At 47.5% G+C, this 16,744-nt stretch overlaps 1 protein-coding gene across 3 annotated transcripts in view; it reads right to left on the bottom strand.

The window, feature by feature from the left end:
- LOC126541222 (multiple C2 and transmembrane domain-containing protein 1-like) overlaps window positions 1-16,744 on the bottom strand; it is an 84,814-nt gene that overhangs the window by 18,768 nt on the left and 49,302 nt on the right. For all 3 annotated transcript variants that reach the window (XM_050187904.2, XM_055076612.1, XM_055076611.1), the window contains exons 4-10: window positions 16,303-16,495; window positions 15,947-16,001; window positions 14,095-14,236; window positions 12,229-12,325; window positions 4,797-4,898; window positions 4,345-4,422; window positions 2,987-3,106 (exon numbers count right to left, since the gene is read on the bottom strand). In XM_050187904.2, the coding sequence (XP_050043861.2) occupies window positions 2,987-3,106; window positions 4,345-4,422; window positions 4,797-4,898; window positions 12,229-12,325; window positions 14,095-14,236; window positions 15,947-16,001; window positions 16,303-16,495 (787 nt within the window). The remainder of the gene's footprint in view (window positions 1-2,986; window positions 3,107-4,344; window positions 4,423-4,796; window positions 4,899-12,228; window positions 12,326-14,094; window positions 14,237-15,946; window positions 16,002-16,302; window positions 16,496-16,744) is intronic.

Below are 16,744 nucleotides of genomic sequence, written 5' to 3'. Positions count from 1 at the left end.
TGCGCATGACTTTATTTTGTTTGTTGGTTTGGAATTTGGATATCACATGCATGGTCGTGCTACTACGTCACGCACTTGTTGTGTCTATATATATACTTCACGAAAAGAAATCATTCCTAACTCCAGCGGCATCGCTATGCACGTCTGCCTTCCTTCTTCGGTGGCTCCTCCGCTTAATTTGCTGGCTGCCCGTTGATAGGCACGTGACAAATAACTTATCCAGCAAACAACGCTTATGCACTCGAAATGGTTTGTCAGGCGGCAAAGTGTGGGAGTGAAATGAAATGAAAGCGCACGGAGCCTTTTCATGCGCGTACTGTGGGAGTGACGTGCAATGTGTTGTCCACTGGCTATCGCGCGATGTCGTAAAAGGACGCGCGTTAGGGTGAAGGCAGGCAGACGAAAAGTTATGACTTCTGTACAGGGAAAAGATTTCGTTAAATTGAGATCATCGTTAACTCGCAAACACTTAAACCACTCATACAAATAACGATCTTTTAAAGAGTGGGAAAATATGTAGCTTTTCTTTTTTGCATGCGTACGCACGTACAGCGAGCCAGTTGAGCGCGTTTTTAACGTTAAAGTGTTTTATGCCAAGGTCCAGCATCAACTTCCTGTAACGGATGTGACGCCAGCGCGAACGCGTAAAATACGCTGACTCTTGACAGGGATGGCGCCGCCATGTAGGAGCGGTGAAGCGAAGTGCTGTATCAGTAGTCTTAGTAGTCTTAGCCTTAGCGCTTCAGTAGTCTTAGCCCAGCGGAGGCTGCAACGCAGTGTAGCCTGGTGTAGGCGGTATTGGGGGCGAGCGCCACCACTGGAAAAGCTGGCGCCACCGTCGGCGTGACGTGGCATGAGGGAACACGTGGACACAGCGGCCGCGTCGGCTGCTTCGGAAGCGCCGAAGCGAGCTGAAAACGGAAGTTTAAAGTCCCAGCTGCGCTGCGGTTCTGATTAAGTGGTGAGGCTTTACTGCCTTGGGTTTCTGCTTGACAGCATTTGAAAGTACTATAATAGGTAGCGGCTGCCTTTTGAGGCGTGCAGCATGGTAGGCTACTGCTCGGTGTCGCAGTGCAGGATGTACGCAACGGAGCCCGGTGTCAGCCTTATTCACACGTAGCCCCAGGACAACGAACTGCGTGGAGCTTGGCTCGCGAAACTTAGAACCGGCAGACAGCCATCGGTAACAACTCGGATATGCAGCAAGCACTGACGCGAGAAAGATTTCTGCTACGGCGCCGGGACTGCGATGTTCGGTGAGTAGCAGAAAACGCGCACTGAGACGCTCGCCCGCGCCCGGCTAATGTCATGACGGTTTGGTCTATGAACTTGTTGATGCTAGATACTGGCAAGTTCACTGGAACGGAAAGGGAGTGGTAAGACACACATAAAAAAGGCATGGCATTGGTCTGTTTGTGTTATGAAAGTTATGAATTAATTCACTGGATTACAAAAAAGAAGCAGAGGGAAATCGCACTCTGAGAAGACCGATAAACATACAGTGCGACAGAGAAATACAGTGCGAATAAGAAATAATAGCGTCCACGCAACAATGGGCGCTAGTGTACTGTCAAATGCTCATATGCTGCGGCCTAAAGCTCACGGAACGGTGCGAAAACGCGCTCACAGCGAAAGCAAAACATTGTGCGCGGACATGCATGCAGACGCGCAGTCGGTCGCTGCGAACCCGTGTGATCGCTGCATTGAGGCTTCATTCTGTTATGCACCATTTGTTTATACAGACAGCCCACTATAAGAGCATTTTTCACACAGTTTGAGCGCTTGCCCACCTTTCACGCAAGAATCCGGTTCGGGAGACTCCATCGCGGCGACAGAGCGCTGTGGCGTTCGCTGTACGTATTCAGTAAAGAGACAGCGTCTGTAAACGATTCTGTGCTTTCAGTTTGCCCAAGATTAATATATCGACAGACAAAACCTTCCCTCGTTTTGAGAGTACTTACATAAATGTCCAGGAGGGCTGCCGCGTGGTGTACTTATTGGGCGCGAAACCTATGAGGAGCGCGCCGCGTGATCCCTCACACTGCGCAAGGGAGGCGCTTCCGACAGATGGCGACTCCGTAAGTCCTCGCCCCCAATAGGCTTTCCGCTGAGGTGACGACGCAGTCACCGCACATGGTTTCGTCTTTCGCGTCCGATTAGCCTGTGACGCCTCGTCGCCTACGGAGTGCAGCGTCAACATGCATCAGCAGTGCTTGAACGCCGCCTACTGCTTCGCTTGCGATAGCATCGAGTAAGAAAACTTCTGCGCCAAGCGCCGCGGAAAGGCAACGATGTCGACGGGCGAGTCTCGCCTTCGTCCGGCGAGATACACGCCCACGTGAAGCAGAATGCCTTGGCGCGTTCGCGGCGCACGCTGCGAACTCTGCCACTCGAATTCTTGAAGCTGAGCGCGTCGCAACTCAACTGGCTGCCCAAGACACAACGGAGCGGGACCAAAATGCTCGTACCTTCCCCGAAGCGACTCGGCAGCAGGATGCCGCTCTCGCCAAAAGAAGACCGCGCGCGCAATTCGCGTCAACGAACCGTGAGTTCCCGGAGCAAACATGCAACAACTTCTGTGAAGACACGTTTCACTTTCGTGTTCTGCCGATTCCTATGAAAGAGGGATCAACCATACCTTCTTCCTTTATATTTTCCTCATATTTTATCCATATTCACTCTTAAAGCTTCGTTTAATTAACGAGATGTTCATTTCACTTCGTTGCTTCGAGGTTTTCAGTATATAAGGCTGTATGAACATGCACCTGGATATAGCAAGCACTTCGCTAAATCGAAAATTTCGTAAAATATGATTTCGTTAAATCGAGGTTTGACATGTACTCCTGTCGCAGTAAGAGAAATCTGTGGGGCCCTGTGTACTTCCTCGTCGCTGCTATAGTGTCAATCGTCCAAATGTTGACCCAACTCGCCATTTTAACGCCACATTACTAAAAAGGAGATCGTAATCGTAGATGGGGGCTCTCACCGTGAGGGCGATCACGGACCGCGGGATGGACTCCCACCTGAAGCAGCCGAGGACGAAACGCTTGGTCCGCTTGTAGCGTTGGTACACCGCCTTCACACGTGACATGTTCCGAGTCAAGGCCTACGTTGTGAAGAGGATTCGTGAAAAACATTACCACTAAGTGGGCTCTCGCTTTTGAAGCAGCTTTATTATGCGAACAACGCGATGAGTGCAGGACCAGTTCAAAAACGAATGAAAACTGATTGCCTAGACGTGCACGGAAGTACTGGAGTGCTTAAGTGGAAAACGGCTAGGGGGTGCACGCCTCCATATAGTACACGGGCGCTGCTGTCGAGGCAAGCACTAGGATACGTACAAATACGCAGTGCTAGTGATGACAGCTCGCGGCGACTCGCCGTGGGGGATCAGTGGCTATATGGCATTGCGCTGCTAAGCACGAGGTCGCGAACTCGGTTCCCGGTCGCGGAGGCCGCGTTTCGATGGGAGCGAAATGCAACACGCTCGCGTGCCGGAGTCACCCGCTACGGCGTGTCTCAAAATCGGATCGTGATTTTGGCTAGTAAAAAGAAAGTTTAATTTAAAAAATATTATTTACGCCTACAATAACAAAGCACTGGTTGCTACACTGAAGCAGGCGACACCATCCTGAATCGTTAAAGAAGGTGCAGTGGTGAGGCATGGCAGAGAAGTGTTTTGTTTACTGAAACTGCGCCGTTTCTTATTGCAGTGACCTAGAGTCCTAGACTGTACGCCACTCTCCTGCAGGCGTAAACCAGTCGGCACTGAAGTATTCATCGCCAAGCTAGCTTTCGTGTTTTGTTTCCTTTTTTTTTAAGAAAAAGAGTCTCGTACCACAAGAATGTTTCTAGCGCGTTACGATTGGACAGTGTCACAGGATGTAACCGGCGCTTCAGTTTCCAGATGCATTCATTAAACAGCCACAGTGTATGCGTCGACGCTGTTACGTCTCCGCTATTGTAAAGCGCTACGCTGAGTGCACGAAATAAGGGCTGACGTTTACCAGAGTGCTGTGTTAATCGGGCTAGCTGGCACGGGCATCACTTAGCAAGAATGTGAGGCGCAAGGTTAAAATCCGACCGAAGAAAAGGGGAGACAGAAAGAACGCCAACTCGCAACTAATATAATTCCAGGAAGCACCCAATGTGTAAGCACAGAACGTACACGCACACAACCATTATACACTCGCCGCACGTGCAGGAATGCTGACAAAATATAGTTGAACTCGTAAGACAAGCCATCACAAGCTAGAGAAGCTCTGGCTCCTCTACGAGCGCCAGAGAAGACTTTGATCTTACTTTAATGCATGTTTAACGTTCCTTTAATGTAGGGATACCTACACTCCTCGTCAGCTCCGTGTCGTTGAGCGCCGGAGGGCCAGGACCTTTGTCCTTGAAGCAGCCTATGATAGCCTTCACCTGCGGAAACGAGATAACTCGATTGGTGGGCATCAGTTTTATATACAAAAATCTTATCAGGAAAGGTGCTCCTCTATGCTTCGCTCCGTTTTCATGGTTTTTTATGTGGGAACAGCAAGGGTTCGCTTAGCACAATCGGCCGTACGCTGCGATTGCCAGCCGCGGTTCTGCTCGGGTAAGCGTTCACATACGCAGCGATCGACGGCCCATACCGCGCACCGCTCTTCACTTTTTCGGAAAAAGTAATGCCTGAACCGCGAGTGGCCGTATGTGTGAACCGCGCTATAGCACATATGTTTCCCTTGAAGAGATCGACAACGCGAACTTAACCCAGCTGACGCCGCGCCAAAGCAATGGGGAGGAAACCCACGTACGGGATTGTAAATGAGGTCTATCTCGAGCAGGATGAATCCTCCCGTGGTTTTCTCGTAACTCTCGTCCTTGAGCGCATACCACTGCTTCTTTCGCGAGTCCACCTGGAAAAAATAAGACAGAGAAAGTATAGCTTCGATGTTAGGAGGTACTCGAGGTAGACCTCCCAGCTGTTCTTGAACACAAGGTTATTTTTGCTGACTTCACACTTGTTTGGCGCATCTGGGATCTAGCTATCTTGTAAACGTTTTCGGAAATCAAAAGGGTCGGTTAAGTGATCTGTATATGTCGTACGAGAATGCTAATGGTATCAAATGACACCTCTCCATGCCGAGAACACGTAGAATTAGCCAGCAACTAATCATATGATGAAACAAGGTGTATGGTTAGCCGTAGACATTCGAGGTTAATAAAGTACGAGATATTTTGCTACTAGCGTCAACTGCAGAGTATGCGCTAACTTAAATGCAAGCGCGGGGTATCCCGGATGTTCCCACGTGCCCCACGATTTTGCCGGGCATTTGAGTGCTTTTGAAGACAAGGTCATCTTTGCTGGTTTCCCTTGGGTTTGGCGTATTTGAGATTTTGTAACCACTTCCAGAAAAAAAAAAAGGTAAATCAAGTGTTGACGGTAAAGAAAACAAGGTCGACATCATTGCACGTGAAATAATATACGAATAAAATACGAAATTAGTATAATGAGCATCAGAAAGAAACAGGGACAGACTAGAGAGGCATAATCAACATTGCATCCTCGAATCATTTGAACCCCCATATACGCCGAGCTTGTATTCAACGTCTACACTTGGATGACCCTTTTCTTTGTCTTTTTGATTATACAAAATTTCTGAATCTCGCATGTACAAGGTGCCACAATTCTCGTCCTTAAGCTGCGTTACTTGCTGAGTGATGCAGCGAGTAAATGCATGATCGGCCAATTAATAAGATTTCATTAATTAGTTCCAGGCTAACTTCTTTACGGCGCATTTGCAACCTATGAGTTGTAGCCGACAAGTTCTCAAGGCGTATCCATTTGAAACGAATTCTCAGGATGGCACTATTTTCGAGATATCCATTGCCTCTCCCAATAAAAAAAAAAAGAGAGGAAATGCGATTACATTTTAATTATTTTTCTAGCATAAAATGGCATCCCTTTAAGAAGATATTGTCACGTGGTAGTGACGGTGAAGAAAGCAGCAATACGGTGAAATACAAGACGAACTTTTATTGGGCGAACCTGTGCCCACAAAAAGAGGCTACACTTATAGCACAACGATAGCGGCGAACACGGTCGGCGATCGTCGGAAACCTGATCAGCGGGTCAAGCGCGTCGGCTTTTAAAGAACAGTCGTCGAATGTTCCAGACTAATCGTTCGGACCCGCGTGCCTTCCACAAAGTTCTACACCATTCGCGTCAGGTGATGAAATCAGATAACATAAGGTTCGGCGACAACAGACAGCGGATAGAAGCATCGATAACTTTCCAGAAACTTCGGATCATGCAGGCGCGTCCCACGCTGTGCGATTACATTTGTTAGACGGCGAAACGTGGTCGCCCGATAAAGATAAGTACACGTGTCAATATATAATCTGAACAACAGTACATTTCTACTGCAAGTTTGACGGCGCGTACCTCGAAACCGGTGCCATGATCAGAATTCGTTCCACGGGGGTGTGCCTTACACTCTCACTGGCTGCAATTCGTAAATTGCAATATGTGCGGTAAAATAATGAATTAAAAGCTTAGTTATTAAGATATTGTTAATTAGTAAATGATATATTTTGATTTGGTGCACAATAATGCGTGATTCTTCAACTAATCATCCTAAATCACTAGAATGCTGTTATCAGTCCAACAATATTTTTTAAAAATCTGCATAGTATATAAAAAAGAAAAAGAAAAGAAAAACCGCCAGGTATATCGAAACAGATCTCTCCGGCAAATAGCGCTAAATATAGGAGAATGATCTGTTTTACGACAGTCGATTAACAATAGGGTATCGGCACGGAACACGATGCAGGATCGAATGGAGCAAGCATCCGTTCACAACTTTGCACAAGTGATGGATGGCTCTGTCGCGACGCCATTGCGGCGACGACGCAAAGAGCGATGGCGGAGCCGTCAGCTTCGGTGTACCAATGGTTGTATCGTCATGGCACCGCACGTGCCTATGAAGCTGGGCGCACCTGCTGTAATCACTTTCTTCCCTTACTCTCTATTTGTCCCTTCCCCTCTTTCTTGCTGTGTGCTATATATTGCACGCGATACCCGTAATAAACGTTCTTTGCGCGGTTGATCTTCTTGGGAGTACGTGGTCACTTCACCAATGGTGGGGAGGGTGTTTGCGCGCGTCAAGGCACTCTGTTACGTATAGCAAACAGAGTTGGCCATCAAGTGAGAGTGATGTTAACGCGCGGACTTGCGAACGCCATCGTTCCACAAGTATACAGGCTCCATTGGCACGTGCCCTGCTGAAGACTGCATTTATAGAGACCCCGGTAGAACTCTATCGTTGCTCCAGAGCTTCGGAGCATGAGAATCCTCGCTATGCGTCAGTGGCGTAGCCAGAAATTTCGTTCGTGGGGGGCTCACTTTGCAGCTCGGCCTCCTCCTTATAGAATTAGTCGAGGGACCTATATATATATATATATATATATATCTGTCATTCAACAACCTTGTTTACATTTTCGTACATATGCAACGACCAGGGGAAAATCTCAATGACGCTGTCCTTTGTTAAAATGTATTGCGCAGGAGCAGCTGTCACCGCTCGTGTATTGCGAGCACATGTAAAAAAGCAGGAGTTCTGCAAAATATACGAGGGCGAGTCAAATGAAAGTGAGCCAATGCGAATATATGATAAACGGGGTACTTTATTTAAAAGTAGTCACCATGAGTATTTAGACACTTACTTGTCCTACTAACGAGTCGCGTAATTCCCGTCTCATAAAACTCCTTGGATTGCTGCCTCAAAAATCTGTAAATGACTACACCTCATCTTCCGACACGAATCTGGTTCCCTTGAGCAGTTTTTTCAAATTTTACCAAATGTGGAAGACGCAAGGCAACAGGTCTGGGCTGCATGAGGAATGTTGCAACATTTCCCAGTTGAACTTTGCCAGTTTCGTATTAACCACATCAGCGACGTAGGAACGGGCAATGTTGTGATGCAAGATGTTTCCAATGCTCAATTTTCCACGTCGTTTGTTCTTGATTGCGACACGCAGCCGATCCGACCTTTCACAATATCTTAAATGATTTAGAGTCTCTCCAGGTTTAGAAAATTCGATCAGTAATGGCCCCTAACGATCTAAAAAGAAGTCAACACTTTTCCGGCAGAAATGACGGCCTTTGTTTTCCTTGGGAGGGGTGAATTCAAATGCTTCCACTGTAAGCTTTGCCGTAGTGTTTCAGGCTAGTAGTAGCGGCACCATGAGTCATCCCCGGTCACAATTGCACACAAAATGTCGTCACCCTCATCTGGGGTTCTTTGACGTGCACTTAACTCTAAGTACACGGGTGTTTTCGCATTTCGCCTCCACCGAAATGCAGCCGCCGTGACCGGGATACGATCCCGCGACCTCCGTGCTCAGCAGCCCAACACCATAGCCACTGAGCAACCACGGCCTTTTCAATTGTGTTGGGGATGATTGCACGGTGGCTTTGGCCCGGCCATGGATAGTCTTTGTAACTTTCATGTCCTTCTTTGAACAGTTTGCTACAATGCTTCACAGTGGCCAATGAAACGCAATGTTCAACGCATACGGCAGCCATATGGCGAATAATTTCTTTTTGGGAAACATCTTCATTTGTCAAAAACCTCACGACCCCAAGCTGTTCAACTTTTGGAGTGTCCATTATGTCACGTAACCCTGTTCAACCCAGTGTATGAGAACATTAAAGAACATTTAACCTCACCTCTGCATGTCACTTGTAAATGAGATGCGTATGTGCTACGCGCATGCCTCGAAAATAATGAACCGAACCATTATTGCGCGGGGCGGCTTGTCTCACTTTCATTTGACTCGCCTTCGTACATTAGAATTTCGAAGATACAATGGAATATACAAATGTGAAGACACAGCGTGATACAGGGCAAAAATTGGCCATGGAAACAAAGTTCACAGCGCATATACAGAAAACCTCGCAACAAGATGTTTAAATATGCGTATAAGTCTCCAATAAATCTACGTACCTAAGAAAAAGTCACTAAATATAATGCGTCAAACAAGGCAAATAAACAGGTTGCGCAACCACAGATTCACAGATCACGGCACCCCCCCCCCCCCTCCCTCCACTCCCAAAATGTATCGCGTGCGGCAGAAGGCGGCGCGCTTCCTCCCCGCTTTTCTCCCTTGCGCACACAAGCGAACGCGTTGCAATCCGTCGAGTCCCCGCAGTGCTGGCGGCGAGCGACTATGCATTGTTTCTTTTTCTCGTCTGCTAGCCAGAAAGCGTCCAAAACTCTGCCAGGTGAAATTGCAGTCGGCCAGAGAAAAACGTACTTCATTAAAACTTCTTTCTGGGCGAGTTGGTGCATACTTGGCATAAAAATTGTAACAGCGCAAACACATGCAACCACTACGTAGCAAAGACGAGACACAAGCGCTGTGACACAAGCGCTTGTGTCTCGTCTTTGCTACTTTGTGGTTGCATGTGTTTGCGCTGTTACAATTTTTATGTCAAGAGAAAAACGAGCGCGCATCCAAGTGCGCCACGCGGTTGTCGATGCAGCACGAGAAAAACGCATGCGCTCTGGCTCGATCGGCAGCCCGCGGGTTGCGAGAGAAAAAAAAAAAAAGATGAGAAAGAGGCCTAATGTATCCTCGCGAATAAAAGTTTAGGTAGAAAAATCAATAAGAACTTAGTTACAATGGTGGCTTTAATGTCTTGACATGGATGCTTTGGCGCAGGTGAAAAAAAATTCATATTCTTTTCTGTGACCTGATGACACAAATGAACCACCACAACGCTTTGTCTCATCGGACCTCGCTGCGTGCTTTGTCATCTTGTATCCCGATGTACGACTTTAGAAAGGTCGATGCACCTTTGGCGTCAAATGTTTACAACAGCATTAAACCCACAAAGTTCCGGAATCGAACATCTAAAGCACGACTTTGGAAATGTCAATGCACCTTTCGCATCAAAATGTTATTGGAACTTTATACCCACAAAGTTTCAGAATTGAAATCCAAGCGCTCCGTAGATTCCGCGGCCTCCACGAGATGCCGAGACGAGCCCGCTCGCCATCAAAACGCCCTTGAAATTTTGTGCTCGGTGGGGCTCCTTGCGTTGCGATATGTGACTCCCCATGCATCGGCGTTTCCGCGAAATCCAGCCCGATTTCGCAAAGTTCGCGCTAAAATGTCTTTTCGAGCGTGAATTCAGGACGTTCTAGACAAAATCGAGCATGATTTCCGGCGCCGAGAGTTGTTTTTGTCGGCGGCGCATGACAGCACGAAAAAATTTCGAGGGGGGGGGGGGGGGGGGCTCAAGCCCCGTAAGCCCCACCCCTGGCTACGCCCCTGCTATGCGTAGCATCTTGGCGCGAGATTTCTTGCGCGACGGACTGCTGCAGAGCCAGACGACAGTTCTTGTCAGCCGTGAAACTGGCTTCAAGAGACGCTTTTTTAATGCTTTTCGTCACAGGATTATGTCGGCATACCACGCCGCAAACAAGCGGCTGCAGTGAGATCAAATTTTTTGATGGGCTATGATTTTTCGACGAAGTGTAGTGACGCCTGCGCACAAATCTCGATTCGTCGAGAAGTCGCCGGACCCCATGCGCGACATGGGTGAGCCAGCCACGGGGAACCACTTGTTAAGGACGTGTGTTGGCCTGTCAGAAGTGCAATACAGCTGCCTTACTAGACCACGGAGCTCATTTTTTCACTGCATTAAAGTTAAAATAAATTCTAGTGTTTTAGGTGCCACAACCGCGATATGATTATGAGGCACTATGTAGGGGGAGACTCCGGATTAACTTCGACCACCTGGAGTTCTTTAACGTGCCCCCAGCGCGCGGTACACGGGTGTTTCTGGATTTCGCCCCTATCGAAATGCGTCCGCCGCGAATAGGATTTGATCCCGCGACCCCGTGCTTAGCAGATCAACGCCATAGCCACTAAGCAACCACGGCGGATAGTTATTCCTGCATAAACGGCTGGATATTTTCCTGGCATGAGCCAACTAAGTATCGAAAGGTCATCTGCAACTGTTTGCTGCTGTATGAACTGAATAGCGAGGCAGTATATTTATTTTATGAATTCCACCAGAAACCCGAAAGTATAAATGCCCATTTGTCTTTCATTCTTTCTTTTCTTTCTTTAATGATATTTTTGTGTTTCATAATGCTACCAACCCTTCCATTATGTTGATTTTTAATGACATCCCATTTGAATCAAGGTCCCGTCAAATGGTCACCTGGCTTCTGTAAGCCACTTAGAGTTACCATTTATCATTCTGTAGATCTCTAGTTTATCTCGTAACATTAGCTAAGCCCGTGGTGATCGCGATTCCATCGTTTCCTGTTTTCTTTCCAACAAAACATTCGTCTTTCGCTTACCGTCACCGATGATCAGCTAACGTTACCTTCAGCTTTGAACCCGAGCGAAGGAGGACATTGTTAACACTTCTTGCAGGGGATATAATCGCATTGTATTACAGTGTGGTGAAACGCCTCCGCACTTTTTTATGCAAAAGCATTATGCAAAAGCATTATAGGCAGACTTCACCAATTTTTGGAGGTATCTAAGAGAAAATGTGTGCCAGTACCGAAGCCTAACACAGCACCTCAAAGCGCCGTATCTGTCACGAGAGAATAATGGGATAGACGGACGCGTGATCCCGAAAGTTTCGAAGAGCGACTTTCGCACGAGAGAAGCATGCATGCGATCGTGGTCTAATGTTTAGAGCATTAGGCCTCTGTGCTAAAGGATAGAGATTTGACCCCGCCCTCGGTCACGCATTTATTTGTAGAATTATAAGCGCACCTCACGCACATGGAAGGAATGTTAGAAAAAAAAATATTCACGCAAGCTTGAGGAGTGTTGAGCGTATGCGAACGCGTCTCAGTGTGGACGAAAGCAAGCTCGTAAGACATATCGAGGTAAAGAAACGTGACTTTAAGAAATGAGGGCGTGCAAGGTTGCCCGTGACGTTCGCACATACGCGCCGGTGCCGAGACGTCACAATCTAAGTACGCTGTCGCAGTTGGCGGTGTTAATTTCTGGCCTATTCTTCTATCCCCCCTTTCTTTTGCCCCTCTATATTTTCTTTTCCTTGGCGCTCAAAAGGCAATGCAATGATCCTTGTTTTTATCCTACAAATTTCTTATCTTGATTCGTTTTTTTTTGGGGGGGGGGGTGGGTGGCCGTCTTTGTAAAGCTTTCCGAACTTGTTTCGAGGAGGCTAATACGTGCGCGTCACCTCACCGATATCAGTGGGAAGGCCACGGTGCCAAGGAACTCCTGCTTCTTGACGTCCGTGAGCACGGTCACTTGGAGCACGGCGTGAATGTCCGTCACCTTCCTGCGTGGGACGGCGCGGGATTGTGATTGGACGCCGAGAGATGTTTGCGCGATAAGTGCGGTTCATAAGAAGACGCACCGGTATATTGCGATAGCGAACAGAATATTAGCGAAGATGGCCAGCCAACTAGCGATTCTGACTAACGTACGTAAAGCTTCGGGAATTAGGACCGTGCAGCCTTGGCTTGCGCAGTTGATACAGATTTATATTCCCACCGCGACTAAACGCCGTATGAAGGTTGGTGCAGAATGATTCGCCGCAATCACCCGCACGTGTAAAGAAGAAAAAAAAAATGTGTAGAGGCTGTCGTGGCTAATTCTTTCTCATCTAGTTTTTGTACGTGGTGATCACTTTTAAGTGTTATGGAATTTTTTTGAAAAGGTCGCCTGGTGTGGATTACGTAATTCCAATATTTGAGCTGGATTATTCAGGTAGGTGGACATGCACGAAAAAGCGAAACACATACACAACAAATTAATAGAATTTACCTAATTAGCTTCTTAATTTTACTTTACGGCACCTATCGCAATTTACGAACTGTAGCCGTTGAGTTTTTCGAGCCTCATTCACTTGGAATTAATGTCCAAAATGACACCAATTTCTAGATATGCGCCATCAAACTCGTCGTAATAACGCACTGTTGCGCCACGTACTTTTCTAACAAAACGCTCTTTTCGCATTGAAGCGCAAAAGTAACCGAAACGCCTCCCGGCCACGGCGGCCGCATTTCGGTGGGCTCGAAATGCGAAAACACCCGTGTACTTAGATTTAGGTGCGCGTTAAAGAACCCCAGGTGGTCGAAATTTCCGGAGTCCTCCACTACGGCGTGCCTCATAATCAGAAAGTGGTTTTGGCACGTAAAACCCCATAATTTTTTTTAACCGAAACGCCCATGTATTTCGTCCTACACATTGGGAAATAATATCTAGAAACTGGTGTCATCCTGGAGATTCATTTAGAGTGAACACACGTTGCAAACTCATCGGCTACAATTTCTAAATTACAATATGTACCGTAAATTAATTAATTAGGAATGTAGTTAGCGAATTTCAGTTAATTAGTTGAATATGTGTTTCGATTTCTCATTCTAGTAACGTTCGCCTCTTCGAATAATCCATCTCAATTACAACAATTATGCTATCTACCTCAGGCGATTTTTAAATTCTGTAAAACTTTAATTAATTAAATTAAATTATGGGGCTTTACGTGCCAAAACCACTTTCTGATTATGAGGCACGCCGTAGTGGAGGACTCCGGAAATTTCGACCGCCCGGGGTTCTTTAACGTGCACCTAAATCTAAGTACACAGGTGTTTTCGCATTTCGCTCCCATCGAAATGCGGCCGCCGTGTAAAACATTAAGAATTGTCGTCTCGTATATGTACCACCTTTATGGCGGCGCAGAAACGCATCATGGCGGCCTTATAAGTACTGACTACACGCTTCTGCCATACTAGCCAGCCATACGCTTAGAAAGCATGCTTGAACAAAAAAAAATGCATTCTTGGTGAATATACGTTAAACCGGCCCTTGGAGCACGTTCTCCAAATAAGTCGCACGGCATGGAGCGAGGTTTTCGACCCTCTATTGGCGCCCCGCAATCTCGGGGGCTCAGAGTCGCGGCTCGAATCACAGTTCTATCTGTGTATACGCAGAGCGCTGTGTGTTGTTGCTGCATGCAATAACAGTGGTAGCGGAAAGTTCATATTTCTCTGCGACGGTCATGTCTGTGCTTTCAGAGTATCGGCACTAAGGACGCGTTCATCTTACATGCGGTACATGGTGTTCCAGGTGGGGTTGACGGTCTTGGGATCGCCTTTGTTCCAGAGCATCTTTGGCGCCAGTTCGACCACGCAGATGGCGTTCAGCTTGTTCTCGCTGTAGTTCGGTGCGATGGTGCTGGCCCGGTATGCTAGCGCGAACGGCCGAGGTAGTGAGTGAACAAGAATTGACGCGGCGGCAGCAGCATGCAAGTACAACAAAAACACGCAGTACCGTTTCTCGCCTTTTAAAAGCGAAAAGAGGGTGCGATGTCGGTATAGTTAGTTTCTTAGTGCGAGAGAAACCGCGAGAAATGAGGAATGCGACACAGTACAAAACCCTTTGCACCGTTAACGGTATAGAATGCCGCACAAAACGCCCTTGACCCATTCCGATTCCCTCTGCAACGCCCTTTGGTCCTGATGATTTAATAAATAAATAAAGCATTCTTTAAAGCTTTAGAAGATGCGGCGTTACTCTGACGAAAACAACCATGCTACATCCTTAAGGCGTTCAAGGGTGTACGGAGGGCATATTTTGCAGGTTATGTCTTGTAATGGTGTCAGGGCGCTTCATTTCGGCAGTGTAGTAAAAATGATGATGGCAATGAGAGACTGCTCAATTAACACACACACACACACGCACGCACACACAGGCACGAGCACTGGCACACGAAAAAGGGCCGGTTGTAAGAGAAATTAAGTGCAAAATGATGTGACGTTGAGCTAGTTGGTTCAAATTAGAAGGCTCTGGAGCAGCGCAACAGAGTGGTGTCTGTCTTGTCTCCAACCTCGTCTATTGCGCTCTTCCCACGCCTTCTGTTTTTTAAAAGCTACCTGCCCGTTTAAAAAGCAAGCGATAATGTTCCTTAACATATAATTAATTAAAAATATGTTCTTTCCTTGCTTGTGAGTCGCCTAGGTGACGTACATGGTTATTTAAAGGAGCAAACGGTAATGCTGCCTAATCCATAAATAATAAAAAAGAAAGATATATTCCTTCCTTGCTTGTGAGCCACCTGTACGTGATGTACAGTCGCGTGCAATATCTGACTTCCAACACTCCTGTTCCGTGGTCGAAGGGGCTCCAGGGCTGCGCGGTGGCTCTGACATGCGAAGTAGCAGTTCAATAAATACCACTAATTGAAGCTGTGTTTAGGTCTGGAACTTACCTCTGTGTCTGCACAGCCGTACAGTCTCGGAGCCCCTTCAAACGGGCACTGGTGTTGCAGGTCATATTGCACGTGACTGCACATGGTTACAAGTATAACTGAAATGTCAGCAATGAATTTTCTCAAGGGGCCGCGTGATGCACTGGAACGGTTGCTGGGGCCAGATCAATGTGAAGAAGAAATTTTTTTTCCACCTCGATAAATAGCGCAGTATTTATTTGTTTACTTGGGATTTAAAAACAGCGCAAACTATGGGTGACCAGACGAAGAAAGACACAGACACTTAACAGCTGTCAACAGCAGTGCGCTTCGATCAGAATACGAAAGTGTTAAAACTGTTTTAACGCTGCGGATAAGTTGAGGCGCAGTGGGTCGGGCTGCGGATCCAGATACGTTACAATAAATGCCTGCTTCTCAGTATAAGAGCAGATAAGCGAAACGAACATAGAACGCAGCGATTGAAACAAGATGGGTTTGGTAAAAGAAATAACATTGTTGCCGTTGCGTCTTTCGTAACGAGGCGTCTCATGCCGCTTTTCGTTCAGCCTGCGGTCCTGCCGGGAGCGGCTAAACACGTCGTGCCGTTATTTGCGCACTGATATTTGCTTGCGTGGTGTTCGTTACTCGGGGAGCAGGGAACGTCAAGCACTTAATTGCGATCGCGTTCGAATCACGTGACACAATGCGTACCTAAGACAAGAACTTCGCCCACGTCGTGCAGCTCGCCTCCAACGCTCCAGCGTTCCTGCGAACGACAGCGGTGCGACATGATTTTACGGTAGCTCTTTTACAGCGTTCGTTTACGGTATACAAGCGACATCGAGGCACACTATATCCTAAGATGGCGTTTTGCGAGGCCCCATACCCTGTCAAAGGTGGTGAGGCACGCCGTTACACTGACTGATCGAAAATTGTCTCTTATAGGGCCGCCTATATAGGCTCAAAGGAAGAGAGGACACTTTGACGAGTCATACGTGACACGTCCATTCCGATGCTGTACTGCGTGTCATATCATGTACGAAGGTTAGACGCACGAGATGACTCACGTAGGAGTCCGATATGCGCTTCCGAATGAGCGCCAGCGTCTGTCGCGTAGGGATGTCGCAGACCTCGGCGAAGTCCCTGGAGCCCACCTTCTCCAGGGCCATGCGGAACTTGATGGTGCCGGCGTTGTCGTCCAAATCCTGCTTCACCTCGTACGTGGCGCCGTACTGGTAGTCGACAAGGTTCAGGTTGAACCTGCACACGGGTGTAGGTTCAACGCGAACCACTCACTCACAAAGCAAAATAATGTTTTTTAAAGCGAAAGCTTTACTGGCCGCGAACTTGCGATTTCGCCGTGGCGGTGCTCCGAGGAGGCACATGACGTCACAACGCGCGCCTCGCCACTACTGCACATGCGCCACTAGAAGCACCGAGCCTCAGGTGTTCCGCTAAAAGGACCGCCGCGCCTTTCCGCCGCCGCCGTGTGGTATGACGTCACATCGC

This window comes from Dermacentor andersoni, chromosome 2 (assembly GCF_023375885.2).
Source record: "Dermacentor andersoni chromosome 2, qqDerAnde1_hic_scaffold, whole genome shotgun sequence".
Taxonomy (NCBI): domain Eukaryota; kingdom Metazoa; phylum Arthropoda; class Arachnida; order Ixodida; family Ixodidae; genus Dermacentor; species Dermacentor andersoni.
This window is presented reverse-complemented; position numbering and strand designations above follow the sequence as displayed.